General features: G+C 36.6%; 1 protein-coding gene across 1 annotated transcript in view; it reads left to right on the top strand.

The window, feature by feature from the left end:
• SLC4A10 (solute carrier family 4 member 10) overlaps positions 1-19875 on the top strand; it is a 234851-nt gene that overhangs the window by 52646 nt on the left and 162330 nt on the right. Inside the window, exon 3 of the mRNA XM_049888826.1 lies at positions 14462-14608. Within this exon, the coding sequence (XP_049744783.1) occupies positions 14462-14608 (147 nt within the window). The remainder of the gene's footprint in view (positions 1-14461; positions 14609-19875) is intronic.

The raw sequence follows: 19875 nt of genomic DNA on the forward strand, positions 1-19875 counted from the left end.
TTTAAAGAAATAAAAATTCTGTTTGCTTCCTGGTAAAAACAGTTAAAAGTATCCTTAAATGCGTCTCTGGGCCCTCTGTTCCTGTGCCTTCTTTCACAAAATAAGCCATCTATTTTTCATCTGCCAATACAAGTCTTATCTTCCTAAAGATCTTCTCTCATTCTGTGAGCCATTTTTCAATATCTCAGCCTACTTCAGCATATAATGTGGTGAAATGCTTTAGATTTGGAGCCCTTCATTTGTTTATACAAGAAATAATCATTGCATGTTTAATATGCCAGGTACTGAAAGTATAAAAATGATTACACAGACCCTACTACTGTCTATAAAGACCATCTTAGGCATTATACAATTAATTATTGAATTGAAACTGGAAAAGTTATGTTAGGAAGTGTAAGGTGCTAAGAGAACATACACCAGAGGTTATATGTGACAAAATTAGACAGACGTGATAGATCTGATTTTGACTCTTTACTCTGTTTCTTACTTTTTGATTTTAGACCTTATCTGTAAGTTGGGAAAAATAGCTCACAACTTAGAGGAATTTTATGAAGTTTAATGAGAAAATATAAGTAATGCATTTAGCATAGTACGTGGCACATTGTAGGTTCTCCATTTTAAAAAGTTTATTTTTTAGCTCTAAACTCTTAAAACTATCTGAAGTACTGAATGATTTGACACTTATTTATATTCTGCCTTGAATTCTCTTGAGCTTTTCTGGTATTTTCAGCTTATACCCTTAAGCAAGTTCTTATAAGTATTTTTTATCCCTATCAACACTAGTCGCATTTCAAGATCAATACTATTAATCCATGATCCCTGTTAACTTGTCTTCTGTTTGAGATGTCTTTCATTAATGAACATTTTCCAATTGTTTTCTAACCTGAATAGCTCTCCTCTGTTACCTACTGGTATGTAACAGTATTTTATATCCTGTCAAATTCATCCATTGTAATTCCTTAATTTTTCTTGCAGATCATTTTCATCAGTTAGCTATTGGTGTGTAACAAACCATCTCCAAATTTGATGGCTTAAGACAGTAGCAATTTTATTTAGGTCATGATTCTATAGGTTGTCAGTTTGGAATGAACTCGGCTTAATTAGGTTAGTTCTAATCTGACTCAGCTGGCTCCTGCATCCACAGTCAACTGGTGATTTGGTAGTTGAAACCGGCAAGTTTACGAAAGTTTCAGATGGGATGGCTGTGGACTAGAGCTTCTCTCTACATAGTTTCTCATCATCCAACAGGATAGCCTGGGTGTGTTTATGCAGTGGCAAAGGAGTTCCCAGAGGCATTAGAGCACTGAAGCCCAAGAACTAATGCACAGGCACCCTTCAATCCTGTGCTTATGTCACATTTGCTAATGACCCACTGGTGAAAACAAGTCACACAGCCAAGCCCAGATTGAAGGGCTGGAAGAATTGATTCTACTTCTTGATGGGAGAAGCTGTAAAACATTATGGACATTAAAAATTCTACCAAAATATCTATTTCTCATTTGTAAAAAGCACTGGGCAAATCTGCTGCTTAAAAACTCTTTAAAATCTTAAAAAGCAAAGATGTCGCTTTGAGGACTAAGGTGCACCTAGCCCAAGCCATGGTATTTTCAGTTGCCTCATATGCATGCAAACACTGGACAATGAATAAGGAAGATGAAAGAATTGATGCCTTTGAATGTTGGCGTTGGTGAAGAATATTGAATATACCACGGACTTCCAGAAGAATGAAGAAATCTGTCTTGGAAGAAGTACAGCCACAATGCTCCTTAAAAGCGATGATGGTAAGGCTTCCTCTCTCGTAATTTGGACATGTTTCAGAAAGGGCTAGTCCCTGGAGAAGGACATCATGCTTGATAAAGTAAAGGGTCAGTGAAAAGAGGAAGACCCTCAACAAAATAGATTGACACAGTGGCTGCAACAATGGGCTCAAACATAGCAAAGATTGTGAGGATGGCACAGGACCGGGCAGTGTTTGTTCTGTTGTACATGTAGGGTCGCTTGCTATGAGTCGAAACTGACTCGAAGGGACCTAACCACTACAATAACAATAATACAGAAATACCAAGGCTGTTTTAGGTGTTTTAATTAATTAATTAATTAATTTTATCACTTAAGAATTCCATAAACTTTCCCCATAGGGATTGTCTGTTTCTCTCAACAACTCTTCATATTTTCTAAGCAAGCCTTTTTGTCTTTGACTACCTTAAATCCCAGAAAAAGCCAATATCTGTATGTGTACTCCCAAGTTCTAGTGCACATTTCTTTTGAATTAAATACAATGGAAAATATAATCTGAAAAAAATAATAAATGGTACAAGGGTTATTACTGTTTAATGTTTTTGCTCTTTTCCTAACTTTTTCCTGGATGCAAGTGGTAGGGCTATTCAGAAATCTTAATTTAATTTAATTAAACTTGGGCACTAGTTTTTTTGGGGCTGGAGTGAGGAGCACCATCTTCTTTTTAGCATTCATATCTTTTAACTTTCTCAGAACATATATTGATCAATTTTCTCCTTCTTCTTTATGAAATAAAACAAAACATAAATATCTTAAAATAGTGAGATTATAAGCTTTTGTGATTATAATAACATATATTCTATCTCATTTTTTTTTCCTGCTCTAACATGTGTTTTACAATTATCCCTCAAAATTGCTCTTCTGCTTTTGCTCACATTATCTCCTTTTTCAAGACTGCCCCTCTTCTGCTAATCCGAAACTACTTATTAAAACCCAATTCAAGTTCCAACGTCTCCATGAGACTTTTCCTGAATGCCTAAATTACTCTTAATTTCACTGTATTGTGAACTCCTACAGCCTTTAATGGCTAGTGCCCGTTGTTTAGTACCACACAAGAACATTTACTTTAATACAGGTTGGGATTGTTTACTGCTTTTTACTTGAATTCTAGTTTATATAGTTTACTGCTGTTTTCTTTGTTGGACTTGACTCCTCAACAACTGGATTTTTTTTTTTTTAAGTTCATAGATCATATCCATAACTTCTTATCTGATTTGAATTCCAGTATTTCTCTTTGAGCTCTGTTTTATATCCTATCCAAATTGGGAATTCCCAGTTCTTTTTTTCTTTCCTTAGGAAATACATATTAGAATTCATTCATTTATTTAAGAAATGTTGCATGCTTAGCATGTTCCAGGTTGAAAAATAACACTGCTGTCTCAAGATACAAAGTATTTCAGTTGCTGTGTTTTGCTTAAGACAGTGTTATAAAAATGTAAGAAATGGTATTTTTGAAAATATATCACAGAACCTTCTAAACTAGTAAATCTCATACCATGGCTGTTTGATGAACAACCTTAGGATTTCTAAGATTTCTACTTTCCGTAAAGAATAGTCATAGTCATGTGACACTTAGTTTTGGAATGATTGCAAAAGGAGACCCAGGGACAGGTGACTATGCGGTCTCAGGTTCAGGTAACACTCCTCTTTCTTTTAGCAAAACAACACACACACAACAACAACAACAGAAGTGCAGTGTTGTGTTGCTGTTAGGTGCCATAGCGACCCTATGTACAAAAGAGTGAAACATTGCCTGCTCCTGCGCCATAGTCGTTGCCATGTTTGAGCCCACTGTTCCAGTCACTGTGTGTCAATCCATCTTGTTGAGGGTCTTCCTGTTTTTTGCCGACCCTTTACCTTACCAAGCATGATGTTCTTCTCTAGGAACTGGCCCCTCGGATAACATGTCCAAAGTACAGAGACGAAGTCTCACCATCCTTGATTCCAAGGAGCACTCTAGCTGTACTTCTTCCAAGACAGTCTTGTTTATTCTTCTGGCAGTCCATTCAGTAGTCTTCACCAAAGGAATCAATTCTTCTTTGGTCTTTCTTACTCATTGTCCAGCTTTCATATGCATATGCATATGAGCTGATTGAAAATACCATGGCTTGGGTCAGGCATACCTTAGTCCTCAAAGTGACGTCTTTCCTTTTGAATACTTTAAAGAGATCTTTTGCTGCAGATTTCCCCAATGCAACACGTCATTTGATTTCTTGACTGCAGCTTCCATGGATGTTGATTGTGGATTCAAGTAAAATGAAATCCTTAACAACTTCAATATTTTCTCCATTTATCATAATGTTTCTTATTGGTCCAGCTGTGGGCATTTTTGTTTTCTTTATGTTGAGGTGTAATCCACACCGAAGGCTGTAGTCATTGGTTTTCATCATTAAGTCCTTTAAGTCATCTTTGCTTTCAGCAAGCAAGGTAGTGTCATCTGTACAGTGCAGGTTGTTAATGAGTCTTCCACCAATCCTGATGCCACGTTCTTCTTCATGTAGTCCATCTCCACCTTCTCAGATTATTTGCTCCGCATACAGATTAAATAAGCATGGTGAAAGGATACACCCTGACACACCACTTTCCTAATTTTAAACCACACAGTCTTCCCTTGTTCTTTTCAAACAACTGCCTTTTCGTCTATGTACTGGTCCTGCATGAGCGTGATTCAGTGTTCTAATTTTAGCAAAACAACATACACAACAACAGTGCAGCGTTGTGTTGTTGTTAGGTGCGGTCAAGTTGGTTTTGACTCATAGCAACCCTATGTACTATTCATAGCGACCAACTCTTAGTGACTCTATGTGATATTAGGCTACAGTGCAGTAGCCTAATAGTATCTGTTTGCTCTACATATGCACACACACTCACACCCTCTTGGTCTCTTTTTCTCTTTCCCTCAGCAGAGAATTTCTGTTGAATTTAGAATGCTTTGATATATTATGACAAATGATACCTTGTTGTGTTTTCTGACTCTGCTAGTCTCCATGGAATTAAAGATCACATGCTTATTCAACTTAATGTATTTGACCTTTTCCCTTGATTGACACATCTAAGTGGCTATAGTGACTCAGTAATTATGCACCAGCTGTGTTATATTCATTTCACGGAAAAAAACACACAGTTCTCTTCAAGAGTAGAAAGCTGGACCCCCCTCCCTGCCAGCTAAATAAAGGAGAGCAGTTTATTACTATTATTATTAATTATAGTAAGATTCCTCTCCATCCAAATTCATCTCTTTCCTCACTGCATTTTGTAAACATCCAGTTATACCATGACCTCAGCCACTTTCAGAGTTGTTTCAGTACTGTAACCTGTTATATAATTAAAATATTTTGGCCATTCTGGACCTGGCTCGCAACACAATATCCACACAGTTTAAGTGTCAAAAAGCCATGATTTATTACCAGGGATTGAACTGAGAAAGGCCATGTTACCTTTAATGAACACTTTGTTTTTCTATATAGGGAAATTGTATTTTCTGTCAACTAAAAATGTTCATCTTTAAGCACCCCCACGCCACTACCACCACCACCACAACAAAAGCCTTTGGTTTTTCTGTCACTCTTTTTCCATCCTGCTGTATTCTAACTACATGTAATTTTCTCAGACTTCATTATGAATTGTATACAGGATTCTGGAATCCAGATTTTTCTTTTCAGCTAAGACTCTGCATGGAGAAGTCTTGATTAACTGTTCAAAGAGTTACTTGAAGAAGACACTTTTCTTCAAGAAGATGGGATTTTATAAGCGAAGAAAGGGATTATCTGATTTTTAGTTCTATGCCTGAATTGTGGGGATGGTTCTAATTACAAATACTTTCAGAATAAATCCTAATATTCTGCACAGATCTCAAGAAGAATCTTTTAATGGCACTGTCCTGTTCTGTTTTCAAAATATATTCATATCAAAGTGATTCTGTATATTTATTCATTTTTAGGTTTTTAACATAATATAAAGCAAATTCCTACGGACCGTTTTAATTAATATAAGAAATGTTCATTCTCAAGGATTCCCTCTTTTAACTAAATTTTGAGTCTTATAAAATAAAAATTAACCCCAAAAAAACAGGCCAAACCTGTTCCCATCGAGTCAATTCCGACTCACAGAGACCTTATAGTACAGAATAGAAGTGCCCCATAGGTTTTCCAAGGAGCTCCTGGTGGATCTGAACTGCCACCCTTTTGGTTGCAGCCATAGCTTTTAACCACTACGCCACCAGGGTGTCCAAAATAAAAAGTATTAACTATAATTTTGAAAAAAATTCAGATTAGGTTGAGTACTTGTTAAGTCATTTCGGAACTATGATATTTGTCATTAAGTTTCTTGAACCTTGTGTCTTTTTAAGTCATGTCTACCAGGATGGAAAAATAAATTTTGGATACAATATAATAGCAAAAATTTATTGTAATATTAATACAGATGTGTGATCTTCACACTGTTTTCCCCAGAATCTGACGTGTTTCTCTATTTCCTTAGGTCAGTGTCATTATAATTGAGACTCGAAAAGTTGGCAAAATGGAGAGCAAAAAGAAGACAGTGAAATGGGATAGGAAATTTTATTACCCCTTCCCATTCCTTTACACCTATAAGCAGCCGACAGAGGCAATGTTAAGGGGAAAGGGAAATAGCATGTATAGCTGTCTACTGTGTAATAGGCATTGTGTTCAATGTTTTATAACCTATATCATCTCAAAGGAGTCCTGGTAGCACAACGGTTATGCACTGGGCTGCTAACTGAAAGACTGATGGTTCTAACCCACACAGTGGCTCCATGGGAGAAAGACCTGGCAATTTTATCTCCTAAAGATTATAGCCTAGAAAACCTTATGGGGCAGCTCTACTCTGTCACATGGGGTTGCTATGAGTCAGAATTCACTGAATGGCACTCAACAACAATAACAACTTGGATGACGCAAACAGTTAAAATCTCGATCACTAGCTGAAAGGTTCGTGGTTCAAACCTACCTAGAGGTGCCTGGGAAGACAGGCCTAGCAATCTGCTTCCAAAAACTCACAGCTTGAAAGCCCTGTGGAGCTGTTCTACTCTGCACATACAAGGCCACTGTGAGTCAAAATCGACTCTGGCAATTAACAACAACAACAACAAATTATCTCATGTAATCTCTGTAGAAAATCTTCTAAAGCCATTGATGAGTTTTTATACCTATATTTATTTAGCCCTAAAAGGAAAAATGTGGCTCCTGGATCAGGGTCAGAACTATTATTATTGATTACAGCAAGAACCACATTGGTACCCCCTGCTCCATTCTTCCCCTTCAGGGTAATGAGATGAGAGCCAGATGGTTATGCCCCCAGGAGGGGAACCCTGAAATCCTGAATCTGGGCACTCATAGGAACTGCTATACATCTGCCTCCTCCTCTCCTGAGAGAGGAAGAGAAATTTTATTTTCTGTATGTAAACAAATGTTTGGAAAGGGAAGGGAACAGTCCCTAATTTAAACTCTTTGGAATGTAAACTCCTGGCTCCGGAGTTTATAATCTTTGCAGTGTAAACACAAAGCTCTGGGAAATAAAACTCCATTTCTCTCTGGAGGTCTTTATCTATTCAGTCAACCTTTAACTTCCAAAGCTTATCGTTTAACCCAGGTTCCAGTTTTCTTTGCTGAGAAAGCCTTAATCATCCAGAAACATGAAAATATTTTCTCTACAGTTCCACAGCCATAAATAGAGGCAGTTTCGGTATCGTTGCTATGAAATTTTGGGCATTAGCTTTGTTTCTATGCCTAAGTTTCTTAATGCATTATTATGTTGCCATCTACATATTTTACTTAAAAAAATCCTATTTATGCAAAATATTATTCAATTGATAAATATTTATTGCTCACCAAAAACTATCAAACGCTGTTCTAGGTACTTGGGATACATGTACCTGCCCTCCTGCAATTTATAAACTTTTTGGTGAAATTAAAAAATAAATGCTAAACATAATAAGCAAATCATAAGGGATGTTAGAATTTGATCATTTGCTATAGAAAAGAAAAAGTAGAGGATAATGAGGGACATGAAGGGTTTGGAAATGACAAGGTATAATATCAAATAAGGAAGCCAGGATATGCTTCCCTGAGAAGGTGAAATATGAACAAAGACTTGAAGGAGGTGAGGGAATTAGCCACGTGGGAAGAGTATTTCAGACAGTGAGAAAAGGAAGTCCACCAAAGTGGAAGCGAGAACAGCAAGGAGGCCAGTGTCCCTGGAGTGGAGTAGAGTAAGGGGGAGATTAGTAGGGGAGGAGACCAGAGAGCTAACAGGGGGTGGGAGTGTGCAGATCATAGAGGGCATTGTAGAGCATTACGAAAATTTCGGTCTTTCTCAGAGTGAGATGGGGTAACGTTAGAAGTTTTAGTGGAGGAATGATATGATCTAAAAGAGCTACACTGGTTGTTGTGTTTAGAGCCAATGGTAGGGGGTAAAGGTAAGAAGCATGAAAGACCTGTTAGGAGGTTGTTGGAGTAATCTAGGTTTGGCATGATTGTGACTTTTACCAGAGCTGTGTAGTGAAAAAGTGAGAAGTGGCCAAATCTGGATGTATGTTGAAAGTAGTTCCAACAGATTTCCTCAGGGATTGGTTGTAGGCTTAAGAGAAAGAGAGGAGTTTAAAATGATCTCAAGGTTTCTGGTATGAGCCACTAAAAATGTTTTATTATCAGCTGACATGGACGAGGCTGTGGGTAGAGCACTTTTTTGGAGGGGGATCAAAGGGGAAGGATTGGAAGTTTAGTCTAGGATTTCTATTAGTCATGCAGTGGGGGTGTTGAGTAAGCAGTTGGATGTGTTAATCTGGGCTGGAGATATAAAAGTGGGAGGTGCCCACAAATAGATAGTATTGGGGAAGATTCAGGTTTTATGGGGCCTAAAGCTCAATTTTGAGGGTTCTTTCTAAGAAAAACAATTCAAAATTTGAATGCAAACTAAGTGCAAAGGTGAGTATTTATTTAGAATGAGAAAAATTCGAATTAACTTTAGGAAGCTGATAAACAACACAAAATCATAAAATTTGGAGAAAAGCCATGACACATAACCTTAACTATCAAAGCCAACATTCTCACCTCACTCCTTGGCATTTGTTACTGCTAGACCTACATCATTAATGGGCAAAGTAGTTGGATAGTAGATTTTTACTATTAAAAGAAAAAAAAATTTTTTTTCTTTTAAATGCGAAATGTCAGATAATGCGATAGTCGATAAGTGAGGAGAGGGTGTCCTACTCTGCAGTGTTTCCCACATAATGTAACTTAATAATGCATTAAATGAAATAATAATAGGGTGTACACAAATATTAATTTCCTTCATTTCTTTTGTCCAAAATTTTGCCTTTCTTAATTAAGAAAGAAACCATTGCACATTTTAATTGTTTATAATCAGTTAACTGAACCAATGAACATTTTCCACTGGCCTGCATGGATACACAGAGGACAAACACCTAAATATAGAAAAGATTTTTCAGCTTGCAATTTTTTGGAGTACTAATCTATAATTATTATTAGAATCACAATATATTAATATCCCTTATTAAAATATTTATAATATCAGACTTTCTTCCAGAAATGAAGAAATGACCAATTTTTTAGTTTTCTACCCACCACACCTTTAGTCCTGCTAGAATTTGGAAGTATTTTAACCCTGTCTCAAAAAAAATAGCATTTTCTGTTTTTCCCAAAAAGCAAAGTGACATAGTTTAAGTACAAATATAGCCTCCAAAACAAGCATATTAATTTTAGTAGAATTCAGTTATCCCTTTCAGAGAAACACCATCAGCCTAAATAATGGGCATTGAATATTTTAGAAATCTCGCAACATCCCTTCTGAAGCTTAGTATTGCTGCAAGGATTTTGATTTAGGCCTTCCTGGTCATTATAGGATTTTGTACTATTTGACACTTGAGAAAGTAAAATTTTTTAAAACCTAATGTACAAACAATGTTTTCTTAGGAGTTCCCACCTCCCCGCCCATATAGTACTTTGTTACGTGTGTTCTACATGTCTGCAAAAACTAGGCTGCTTGCTAACCCAAATACCCCATTATTTGCCTATACTTTTGCTTCCTCATAACATGCTTTTCTCTGTAGCTTTTCAGTGGAACAGTTTTTAACCAGCCCTGTGAGATTCTGCCTCAGGAAATTCTTTCAGCCTGGTCTTCCCCGTTTCTATGTTTAATGTCCTCAGGACACCAGCCCAGCTGTGTGTCTTGGCTTCCTCTTTTTATCTGATCATATTTGGATATGGCTTCAGATTATTTATTTTATCCTTCATTTGGCAACATTTTAGGATGTTACTTCTGGCAATTGCCCTGTCAAGTCCACATTCCACAAAGGTAGTAAGTTCCCTTTCGCTAATCCCAGCCAGGCCCTCTATACCTGGCAGCCAAACTCATGGTGTCCTTTATCTTCGTCCATCTGGGAATGGTTGTCTTAATCTGTGGTTGTTAGGAACCTTTGCAATCTTTAAGGCTCAGCTCAGTACCACCTCTGCCAAGACTTTTTTTGCAACAGTAGGCAATATTACTGTCTATGCTTACTCAGTTCAAACTCATTTCTCCAACCACTGGAAATGCTTTCTAGAAAATTACAAATAAACATTTAATTTCCAACTGTAGTGGATTATTTTCATTCTTAATGTTGTCTGACTCTTCTATAGCATGTAAATGGTTAAATTCCCCCTTAAGATTTTCTCCTCCTTTGGTTTATTTATCTTTTATTTTTTTAATGTGAGATGAGGCATACGTACAGAAAAAAATGCAGAATGCTTATATAATATATAAAGTTTAATGGATAATTTTAATACAAATATTTGTGTCAAGGAACAGAACATTGGAAGCACCCCAGAAGCTCATCATGTGCTTCTCCCCGATTACAACTCCTACCCTTCTTTGTACCAGAGCTTACAACCATTCTGATTGTAATATTTATCTTTTCCTGTGTAACCCATAGCAACCCTAAAGGACAGAGTAGAACTGCCCCATAGGGTTTCCAAGGAGCGCCTGGTGGATTTGAACTGCTGACCTTTTGGTTAGCAGAGCAGCTCTTAACCACTACTCTGCCAGGGCTTCCTTTCCTCTTACGTATCTTTAAATAATATATTTTAGTTTTGCTGTTTTAAATTTTTTATCATGGAAATCATACTGGCTTTTTTTTCTCTGTTAATTTTTTTTGGCTCAACAGCATGTTTGTAAGATTTATCCACGTTGTCGTACATACCTGTAGTTTGTTCACCGTTGACATTGTCTGAATACAACCCAGTTCATTTATACATTTTGCTGGTGGATGTTTGGCTTGTTTCTAGTGTTTGGTCTTCATAAACAGTGCTGCTATAGGCATTCATATACATATCTCTTATGCGTGGATACACCTGAGTGCATTTCTATAGAGCCCAGGGAAATTACTGGGTATCTTCAATTTTAATGGAAAATGCAAAATTGTTTCAAAGTTGTCCACCAATACTATATACTATACAATACTGTACTGTACTGTACTATACTGTACTACACTATACTACTATATAACCACCACTACACATCACACCAAGACATGGAATTGTCAGACATCTCAATTTTTGATTTAAAGTTGCGTTTCTCTGACAACTAATGGAGCCAAGCGCTTTTTCCTGTTTGTTAACCAGGTGTATTTTCCTTTTTATTAAGTGCCTGTTTAAGTCTTTTCTTTATTTTCCCATTGGGCTATCATATTTTTCCTAGAATTTGTAGAGTTTCTTTGTATATACTGTTTATTGGCCCTTTGTCAGTTATACATGTTACAAATGTACTTTCATGGTTTGTGGCTTTTTTTTTTTTTCACTCTCTTTCAATATTTTCCTAATTTTAATGTAATAAGCTTATCAATCACTTCCTTTATTGTGAGTGCCATTTAAGGAAACTTTTCATAACTTGGCCTTAAAAAGGCAGTTTCCAGAGAGATCAGAGATAAATATCATGTGTTTAATCTTCCATATTTAATTGGAAGCCTTTTACTTTATTTTTTATTCTTTTTTAGTGACTGCTTTTTCTTCTGCCTGTGAGGTGATAAGGCTCCATTTTTAGTTCTCTGTTTTGCTCCACACGTTCTCCCTGATTGATAGCCTTGTATGCCTTCAACTTATTATAGTAGAAGGTCTTATTTACAATATAGTGATGGCCCAGGTAATTTGAAATTATTACAGTTTAAGATGCCAAAGCTTTTTTGTATGTGTGTGCTTTAGGTGAAAGTTTACAGCTCAAGTTAATTTCTCATTCAAAAATTTATACACGTATTGTTTTGTGACATTTGTTGCAATCCCCACAATGTGACAGTGCACTGTCTCTTTCTATTTTGGGTTCCCTGTGTCCATTCAACCAATTCCTGTCCCTTCCTGCTTTCTCATCCCGCTTTTAGACAGGAGCTGCTCATTTGGACTCATATATCTGGTTGAACTATGAAGCACGTTCCTCACGTGTATTATTTTTTGTTTTATAGTCCCGTCAAATGTTTGTCTAAAGAGTGGGCTTCAGGAATGGTTTTAGCTCTGGGTTAACAGGGTGTCTGGGGGCCATAGTTTCAGGGGAAGATGCCGAAGTTTGTCAATGTTTTAAGTATTCAACTTTATGGTATGTCTTAATCTCTGGTAAGGTAAATCCCCCCTCCTGGAACTTCCTCAAAATTTTATTGGTTATTATCGTTTCTCATTTTCCTTATACATGTTGGATTTTTTTTTTTAAGTTCCATTAAAAATATTGTTGAGAATTTGAAGGTGTGTTTAATGTATATATTAATATGTCTTTATTTGGGGAAACGGGTTACATCTTCTCCTTATGGCAATGTATAGCATTTGCAAATTGACTTTTTTTTTGAAAATAAAAGTCAGGGAGGATTGTAGGAATAAAATCATGCCTTATTTATAACTCAATAATTTGTGCATGATTTCAGTAAATATTTGGTAGGCATCTGCTATATGCCAGGCACTGTGTCAGATGACGGGGATACAATGACAAAGGCATGATTCTTCCTTAAAGAAAATTCATTAAAAAGACCTATAAATAAATGGAGCCCTGGTGGCATGGGGGTTTAGAGTTTGGCTGCTAACCAAAAGGTTGGCAGTACGAATCCACCAGCCACTCCTTGGAAACCCTGTGGGGCAGTTCTACTCGAAATTGACTCAATGGCAACTTTTTTTTTTTTTTAATAAATAAATAATTACAATCACGAGTTATTGTGCTGTGATATGTATAATTAGGCCACTAAAGGGTCCTAAGAGTAGTAGTGATCAACCATATTTAGAATGAAAACTTTCATAGATAATCCTTGAACTGAGATTTGAGAAGATGAGTAGGTATTCATCAGATAGGAGAGACAAAGAAATTTTATACAGTTGGAACAATGCGAGTAGCGTTAAATAAAAACAGAAAGACTTGAGGCCATCTGGCTCTTCAGGGATGAGGGAGCATTTAGATAAATCTGGCTTGCAGTGTGTGAAGCAGAGTGTGTGTAGAGGCCAGATATTGTTTGGCCTTATAGAGTACTAAAAACATTACCCTATAGGTGTTAGGGAGAGATCGATCAAGCAGGGGAAGTAATGTCTGATTTGCATTTTTGGAAAAAAAAAAAAAGATATCAGCCCTCACAATGGATAAGAAGTAGAGAAAGACTGGAGTTACAAAAAACCGTAAAGAGAATGTTATAATAGTCTTGGTGAGGTACCAAGCTAAGACAGTAGCAATAGAGATGTTGAAGAGGGAATAAAATCAAGTCAGGACCTGGTGATAAGTTGAATGGACTTTGAGATGACTGAATAGATGATGGTGTATTTACTGAGATAGGTGATAGTTGATACCTGAGGGACAGAGAAAAGGATGAGTTCCATGACAGGTTGAGTTTGATATGCCTGTGAAAAGGATGTAGAGGTGAATATGTCTCATAGGTGGATGGATACAAGTCCAGGATAGAAAGGTCAGGAGGGAGATATAGGTCTCAGAGCCTGCAGTATGATTGACATATAAATATATGTATACACTGAAATTATATAGAATCCTGGAAATTTCCAACCTTGAAGTGGTAAATAGAAGAAGAACCAGTAAAAGTAACTAATATGAAAGGAACAAAGGAGAGGAGACTGAGACAATGATGTCACAGAGAAGAGAGTGGTCAACAATATCAAGTGCCATAGATAGAGACAGTAAAACTGAAAAAATTTCATAGGATTTGACATTACTAGGGGCCTTAGTGAAATCTGTTTTATTGGAGATAGTGATTGTAGACTAATTTTTCACAAATTTAACTATTGAAGAAGGAAATTGGTGAAAGGAGGAAAGTTAGTTGAGGGATGGGACAGGGTAGAACAGATTTTTTTTTTTTTTAATGAGAAGAGCATAATTTAAATTATGGGATACAGAAAAAAGATAAATATAATACAGTTAATGAGTTAATGAAGATTTCAAAATATATAACCAAATAATTAGTATTTTACACTTTTATGGTAGATAAGTTTTTTTTTTTTAAGTGGTATACTTAGTTAGATATAATCACAAATTACAGTCCCAAGCCCTGAGCTTCATAAACACTGAAAAACTCTTTGCTGGATTAAACTGAATTGTGTTTCCATTAACATGTAATCATCATCTTCTATGTCCTGGAATAACTTTGAGTTTAATTTTGTGTTTTTACTTCTTAAATCAGGTCATAGGACTCTGTTCATTGGTGTTCATGTGCCCCTGGGAGGAAGAAAAAGTCATCGACGTCACAGGCATCGTGGTCATAAACACAGAAAGAGAGACAGAGAGAGAGATTCAGGTTTAGAGGATGGAAGAGAGTCACCCTCCTTTGGTAAGAATCTTTCTTCTTGTTTTTATTAAATTCATGATTGTAATATTATACTATGTCTCAGAGCCTGCAGTATGATTGAGATATCAATATATGTATACACAGGAATCATGACAGTGAGAAGAGGCTGGGTAAAGGATAGAATCCTGGGAATTTCCAACCTTGAATGAGTAAATAGAAGAAGAACCAATAAAAGCAACTAATGTGAAATTAACAAAGCAGGAGAGGAGACTGAGAGACTTCATAATTAGCAGTGGTGCCTCATATTCATAAAATGGTCTATACTTTTATGAAAGATGTTGGGCACTGTTGGGGAGAAGTAGAAGGGAGAAAGCTTGATCTTTGTTTCCCTATTATATGCTTTGGGGACTTTTGTGAAAGTTCTACTATTTTTAATATTCTTCATTTTAAATTATAAACAGAATATCAAAATATATTGACATAGTACTTGTTAAGAATTCCTGAGTTCCACAAAAGCTCATGTCCATAATATAACTAAGAACCTGACTTTCAGTTTCTTGATCTCCCTATTGCCTAAGACCTCCTTCACTGCACCTAAATCACCTACTTATCCATAATTATTCCACCTCTGGTCGCTGATTCGAGCACCCTGCTTTCTGATCACTGATTCTCTCCTTGCTTGCTTGTGCAACTACTGCAACTATGATTATTTTTCTGCCTCATCAAAATCTTCAGCTCATTGACACCTTTGCTTTGTTTTCCTATTTTTAAACTATGTAATTCCTTCCTTTCGTCCTTCTTTCCTCTTTTCCTTGTCCTTCTTGGAGCCCATAACCTATAACTTTACTAGTATTTTTTGCTGATTTTCTAGATGCTTTTGGTCCCCTGTTTTGGTTTTATTCATACTTCCATCCTGTCTTTTAAAAATCATACTTATGTTGAAGTTCCTCCAGGTCCCTGTTTTGTCCCTGCCTCCCCAAGTAGGCAAGCTCTACTGAAAATCATTGTTCGATAGGCTAGATTGTAACCACTGTAAATTCATGACTTGAGTGAACCCTTAACACCATCTGGCAATTATATTGCATTTTTTTGATTTTTGAAAAAATTTTCCGTATTTCTTTACCATTCTTTAACATCCCATTTTCTTCCATCACTTAGCAGATATTCCTGCTTTCTACTTCAGAGGAAAAGCATATGTCATCAGAAAGAATTCACTCAACTTCCTGTAATTAAACATACAGACTTACATGCCTACATCTGCAACCATTCTCCCTTAGCTCTTTTTTTCAACCTAGTATTTTATTGAGTTTTTGGTGAAAGTTTACACAGCAAGTTAGGTTCCCATTTGGCAATTTCTGCACAAAATTTTCAGTGACATTAGTTACATTTGTTTGATGTTCTGTTTATCTATTTTGTCTTCTTCTATTTGTGCATTTGTTGTTATGTTTATATCTAATTTTCACAAAAAGTTAGGTTCCATGGTTTTTTCTCTCTGTTTTCTTCCAGGAATTTTATGGTTTGGGATTTAACATTTAGGTCTTTGATCCATTTTGAGTTAGTTTGTGTATGGTGTGAGGTATGGATCCTGTTTCATTTTTCTGCAAGTGGATATCTAGTTTGCCAGCACTATTTATTAAGGAGACTGTTTCTGCCCCACTGAATGGACTGTCAAAAATCAGTTATCCATAGATTGCTGGGTTTAATTCTGAGTTCTCAATTCTATTCCACTGATGTTTGTGTCTATCATTGAACTAATACCAGGCTGTTTTGATTACAGTGGCTGTATAGTATGTGTGATGGTTAAGACTGTGTGTCAACTTGGCTGGGCTATGATTCTCAGTGTCTACATGTGGGCAAGCTCATGACTCAGTCTGCTCTGAGTAGCCAATCACTTGAAAGGGAGTCTCCTTGGGGGGTGTGGCCTGCATCCAAATATAGGCAGACTTTTGGCTTTTTTGCTCACTTTGGATCCTGCGGCTGTCTCCTGTTCATCTGACCTCCGGTTCTTGGGACTTGAGCTATCAGCTTATCTGCCAGTTTCGGGATCCATCGATCTTCACAGCCTGTGAGCAAGAGCCCTGCTGTCTGACCTGCCAATCTTGGGTTCACCAGCCCCTGAGGAAATGTGAATCAAGAGAAGACTCTATCCTGATCCACAGACTTGGGAAGTTTCAGCCTCTACAATCACGTGAGCTGTTTCCTTGATAAAAATCTCTCTCTCTATTGGGCATATACATTTATATGCTTTACTGGTTTTGCTTCTCTAGAGAACCCAGCCTGACAGTATGTTTTGATATCAAGGAGCACGAGGCCTCCTGCTTTGTTCCTTTTTTTTCAATATTACTTTGGCTATTTGGGGTTTCTTTCCTTTCCATGTGAAGTTGGTCATTAGTTTTCCCATTTCAGTAAAGAATGGTGTTGGAATTTGTATCAGGATTGCATTGTATCTGTAGATCGCATTAGGGAGAATTGACTTTTTCACTCTATTAAATCTTTCAATCCATGAGAATAGGATGTCTTTTCATTTCTGTAGGTCTCTATTAGTCTCTTGGGTTTGGTTTGGGTTTTTAGTCTCTTGGTAGTGTTTTATAATTTTCATTGTGTAAGTGTTTTATGTCTCTGATTAGGTTAATTCCTAGGTATTTTATTGATTTGGGAGCTATTGTAAGTGGTATTGTTTTCTTGATTTCTTTTTTTGGAGTACTCATTGTAAATGTAGAGGAAGTCAAGTAATTTTCATGTGTTGATCTTGTACTCTGCAACATTGCTAAATTCTTCTATTAGTTCCAGCAGTTTTCTTATGGAATCTTTGGGGTCTTCTGTGTATAAGATCATGTCATCTGCAAATAGAGATAGTTTCACTTCTTCCTTTCCAATTTGGATATCTTTTGTTTCTCTTTCTTATTGCTGTGGCTAGAACTTCTAGTACAATGTTGAATAAAAGTGATGATAATGACATCTTTGTCCCATTCCCATTCTCAAAGGGAATGCTCTCAGCCTTTCTTCACTGAATATAGTGTTGGCTGTTGGTTTTGCTGATATGCCTTCAATTATGTTGAGAAATTTCCCTTCTATTCCTATTTTGCTGAAAGTTTTTATGAGGAAAGTGTATTGATTTTTATCTAATGCCTTTTCTGCAAAAATTGATATAATCATATTGTTCTTTTCATTTGTTTTATTTATGTGGTAGATTATTGTGATTGATTTTCTAATGTTGAACCACCACTGTAATCCTGGTATGAATCTCAGTTGATCATGGTGTATAATTTTTTTTGATATGTTGTTCAAGTCTGTTGGCTAGAATTAGTTTTTAAAGTATATAGTTCAGTGGCTTTTATTACATGCAAGATGTTGTGTAATGATCACCACCGTCTAATTCCAGAACATTTTCATCACCCCAAAAGGAAACCCCATGCCTACTAAGTAGTTACTCTCCATTTTCCCATCTCCCCAACTCCAAGCAACCATTAATCTGATTTCTGTCTCTATGGATGTCCTATTGTGAATATTTCATGTAAGTGGAATCATGCAATATGTGGCCTTTTGTGTTTGGCTTCTTTCACTTAGCATCATGTTTTCAAGGTTCATCCATGTTATAGTGTGTATCAGAATTTCATTTCTTTTATGGCTGAATAATGTTTCATTTCATGGATATACCACTTTTTATTTCTCCATTCACCAGCTGATGAACATTTAGTTTCTTTGTACATTTTGACTATTATGAATAATGCTTCTATGAACACTTGTGTACAAAATTTTCTGTGAACATATGTTCTTAACTGTCTTGGATATTTACCTAGGAGTGGAATTGCTGGGTCACATGGTAACTTTTGTTTAACATTTGAGGAAGTGCCAAATTCTTTTCAAAGTGGCTGCACCATTTTACATCCCCACTAGTGAGTGTGAGGTTTCTCCACATCTTTTTCAACACTTGTTATTGTCTTTGTTACTGTCTGTCTTTTTGAATCTTACCATCCTAGTGGGTGTGAAGTGGCATCTCATTGTGGTTTAGATTTGCATTTCACTAATAACTAATGATGCTGAGAATCTTTTTGTGTGCTTATTATCCATTTATATATCTTCTTTGGAGAAATTTCTCTTCAAATCCTTTTCCCATTTGTTAATTGGGTTTTGGTCTTTTTGTTGTTGACTTATAAGAGTTCTTCATATGTTATGGATATTAGGCCTTTATCAGATATATGATTTATAAATATATTCATTCTCCAATTCTGTAGATTCTCTTTTCATTTTCTTTCTTTTTTTAAATTTTTAAAAAAAATTTTTTTTGTTATTGTACTTTAGATGAAGGTTTGCAGAACAAACTAGCTTCTCATTAAACAGTTAGTACACATATTGAGACATTGGTTACCAACCCCATGACATGTCAACACTCTCCCTTTTTTTATTGCCCTTTAGATGACGGTTTACAGAACAAACTAGTTTCTCATTAAACAGTTAGTACACATATTGTTTTATGACACTGCTTAACAACCCCACGACATGTCAACACTCTCCCTTCTTGAACTTGGGTTCCCTATTTTCAGCTTTCCTGTCCCCTTCTGCCTTCTAGTCCTTGCCCCTGTGCTGTTGTGCCCTTTTAGTCTCGTTTTATTTTATGGGCCTGTGTAATCTTTGGCTAAAGGGTGAACCTCAGGAGTGACTTCATTACTGAGTTAAAAGGGTGTCCGGTGGCCATACTCTTGGGGTTTCTCCAGTCTCTGTCAGACCAGTAAGTCTGGTCTTTTTTTGTGAGTTAGAATTTTGTTCTACATTTTTCTCCAGCTCTGTCTGGGACCATCCATTGTGATCCCTGTCAGAGCAGTTGGTGGTGTTAGCCAGGTACCATCTAGTTGTACTGGGCTCAGTCTAGTGGAGGCTGTGGTGGTTGTCATTCATTAGTCCTTTGGACTAATTTTTCCCTTGTGTCTTTAGTTTTCCTCGTTCTCCCTTTCTCCCAATGGCATGAGGCCAGCGGTATGTCTTAGATGGCCATTCACAAGCTTTTAAGACCCCAGATGCTACTCTCCAAAGTAGAATGTAAAATATTTTCTTTAAAAAACTATATTATGCCAATTGAGCTAGATGTTCCCCGATATCATTGGTTCCCTCAACCCTTAGCTCAGTAATTTGGTCCCTCAGGGAGTTTGGATGTATCTGTGGAGCTTCCATGACCTTGCCTTATACAGGTTGTGCTGGCTCCCACAGTATTATGTACAGTCTTACTCTTCACCAAAGTTACCACTAATCTATTGTCTATTTAGTGTTTTTTCATCCCTACCCCACTCCTCCCCTCCCTCATAACCATTAAA

This window comes from Elephas maximus, chromosome 6 (assembly GCF_024166365.1).
Source record: "Elephas maximus indicus isolate mEleMax1 chromosome 6, mEleMax1 primary haplotype, whole genome shotgun sequence".
Lineage (NCBI taxonomy): Eukaryota > Metazoa > Chordata > Mammalia > Proboscidea > Elephantidae > Elephas > Elephas maximus.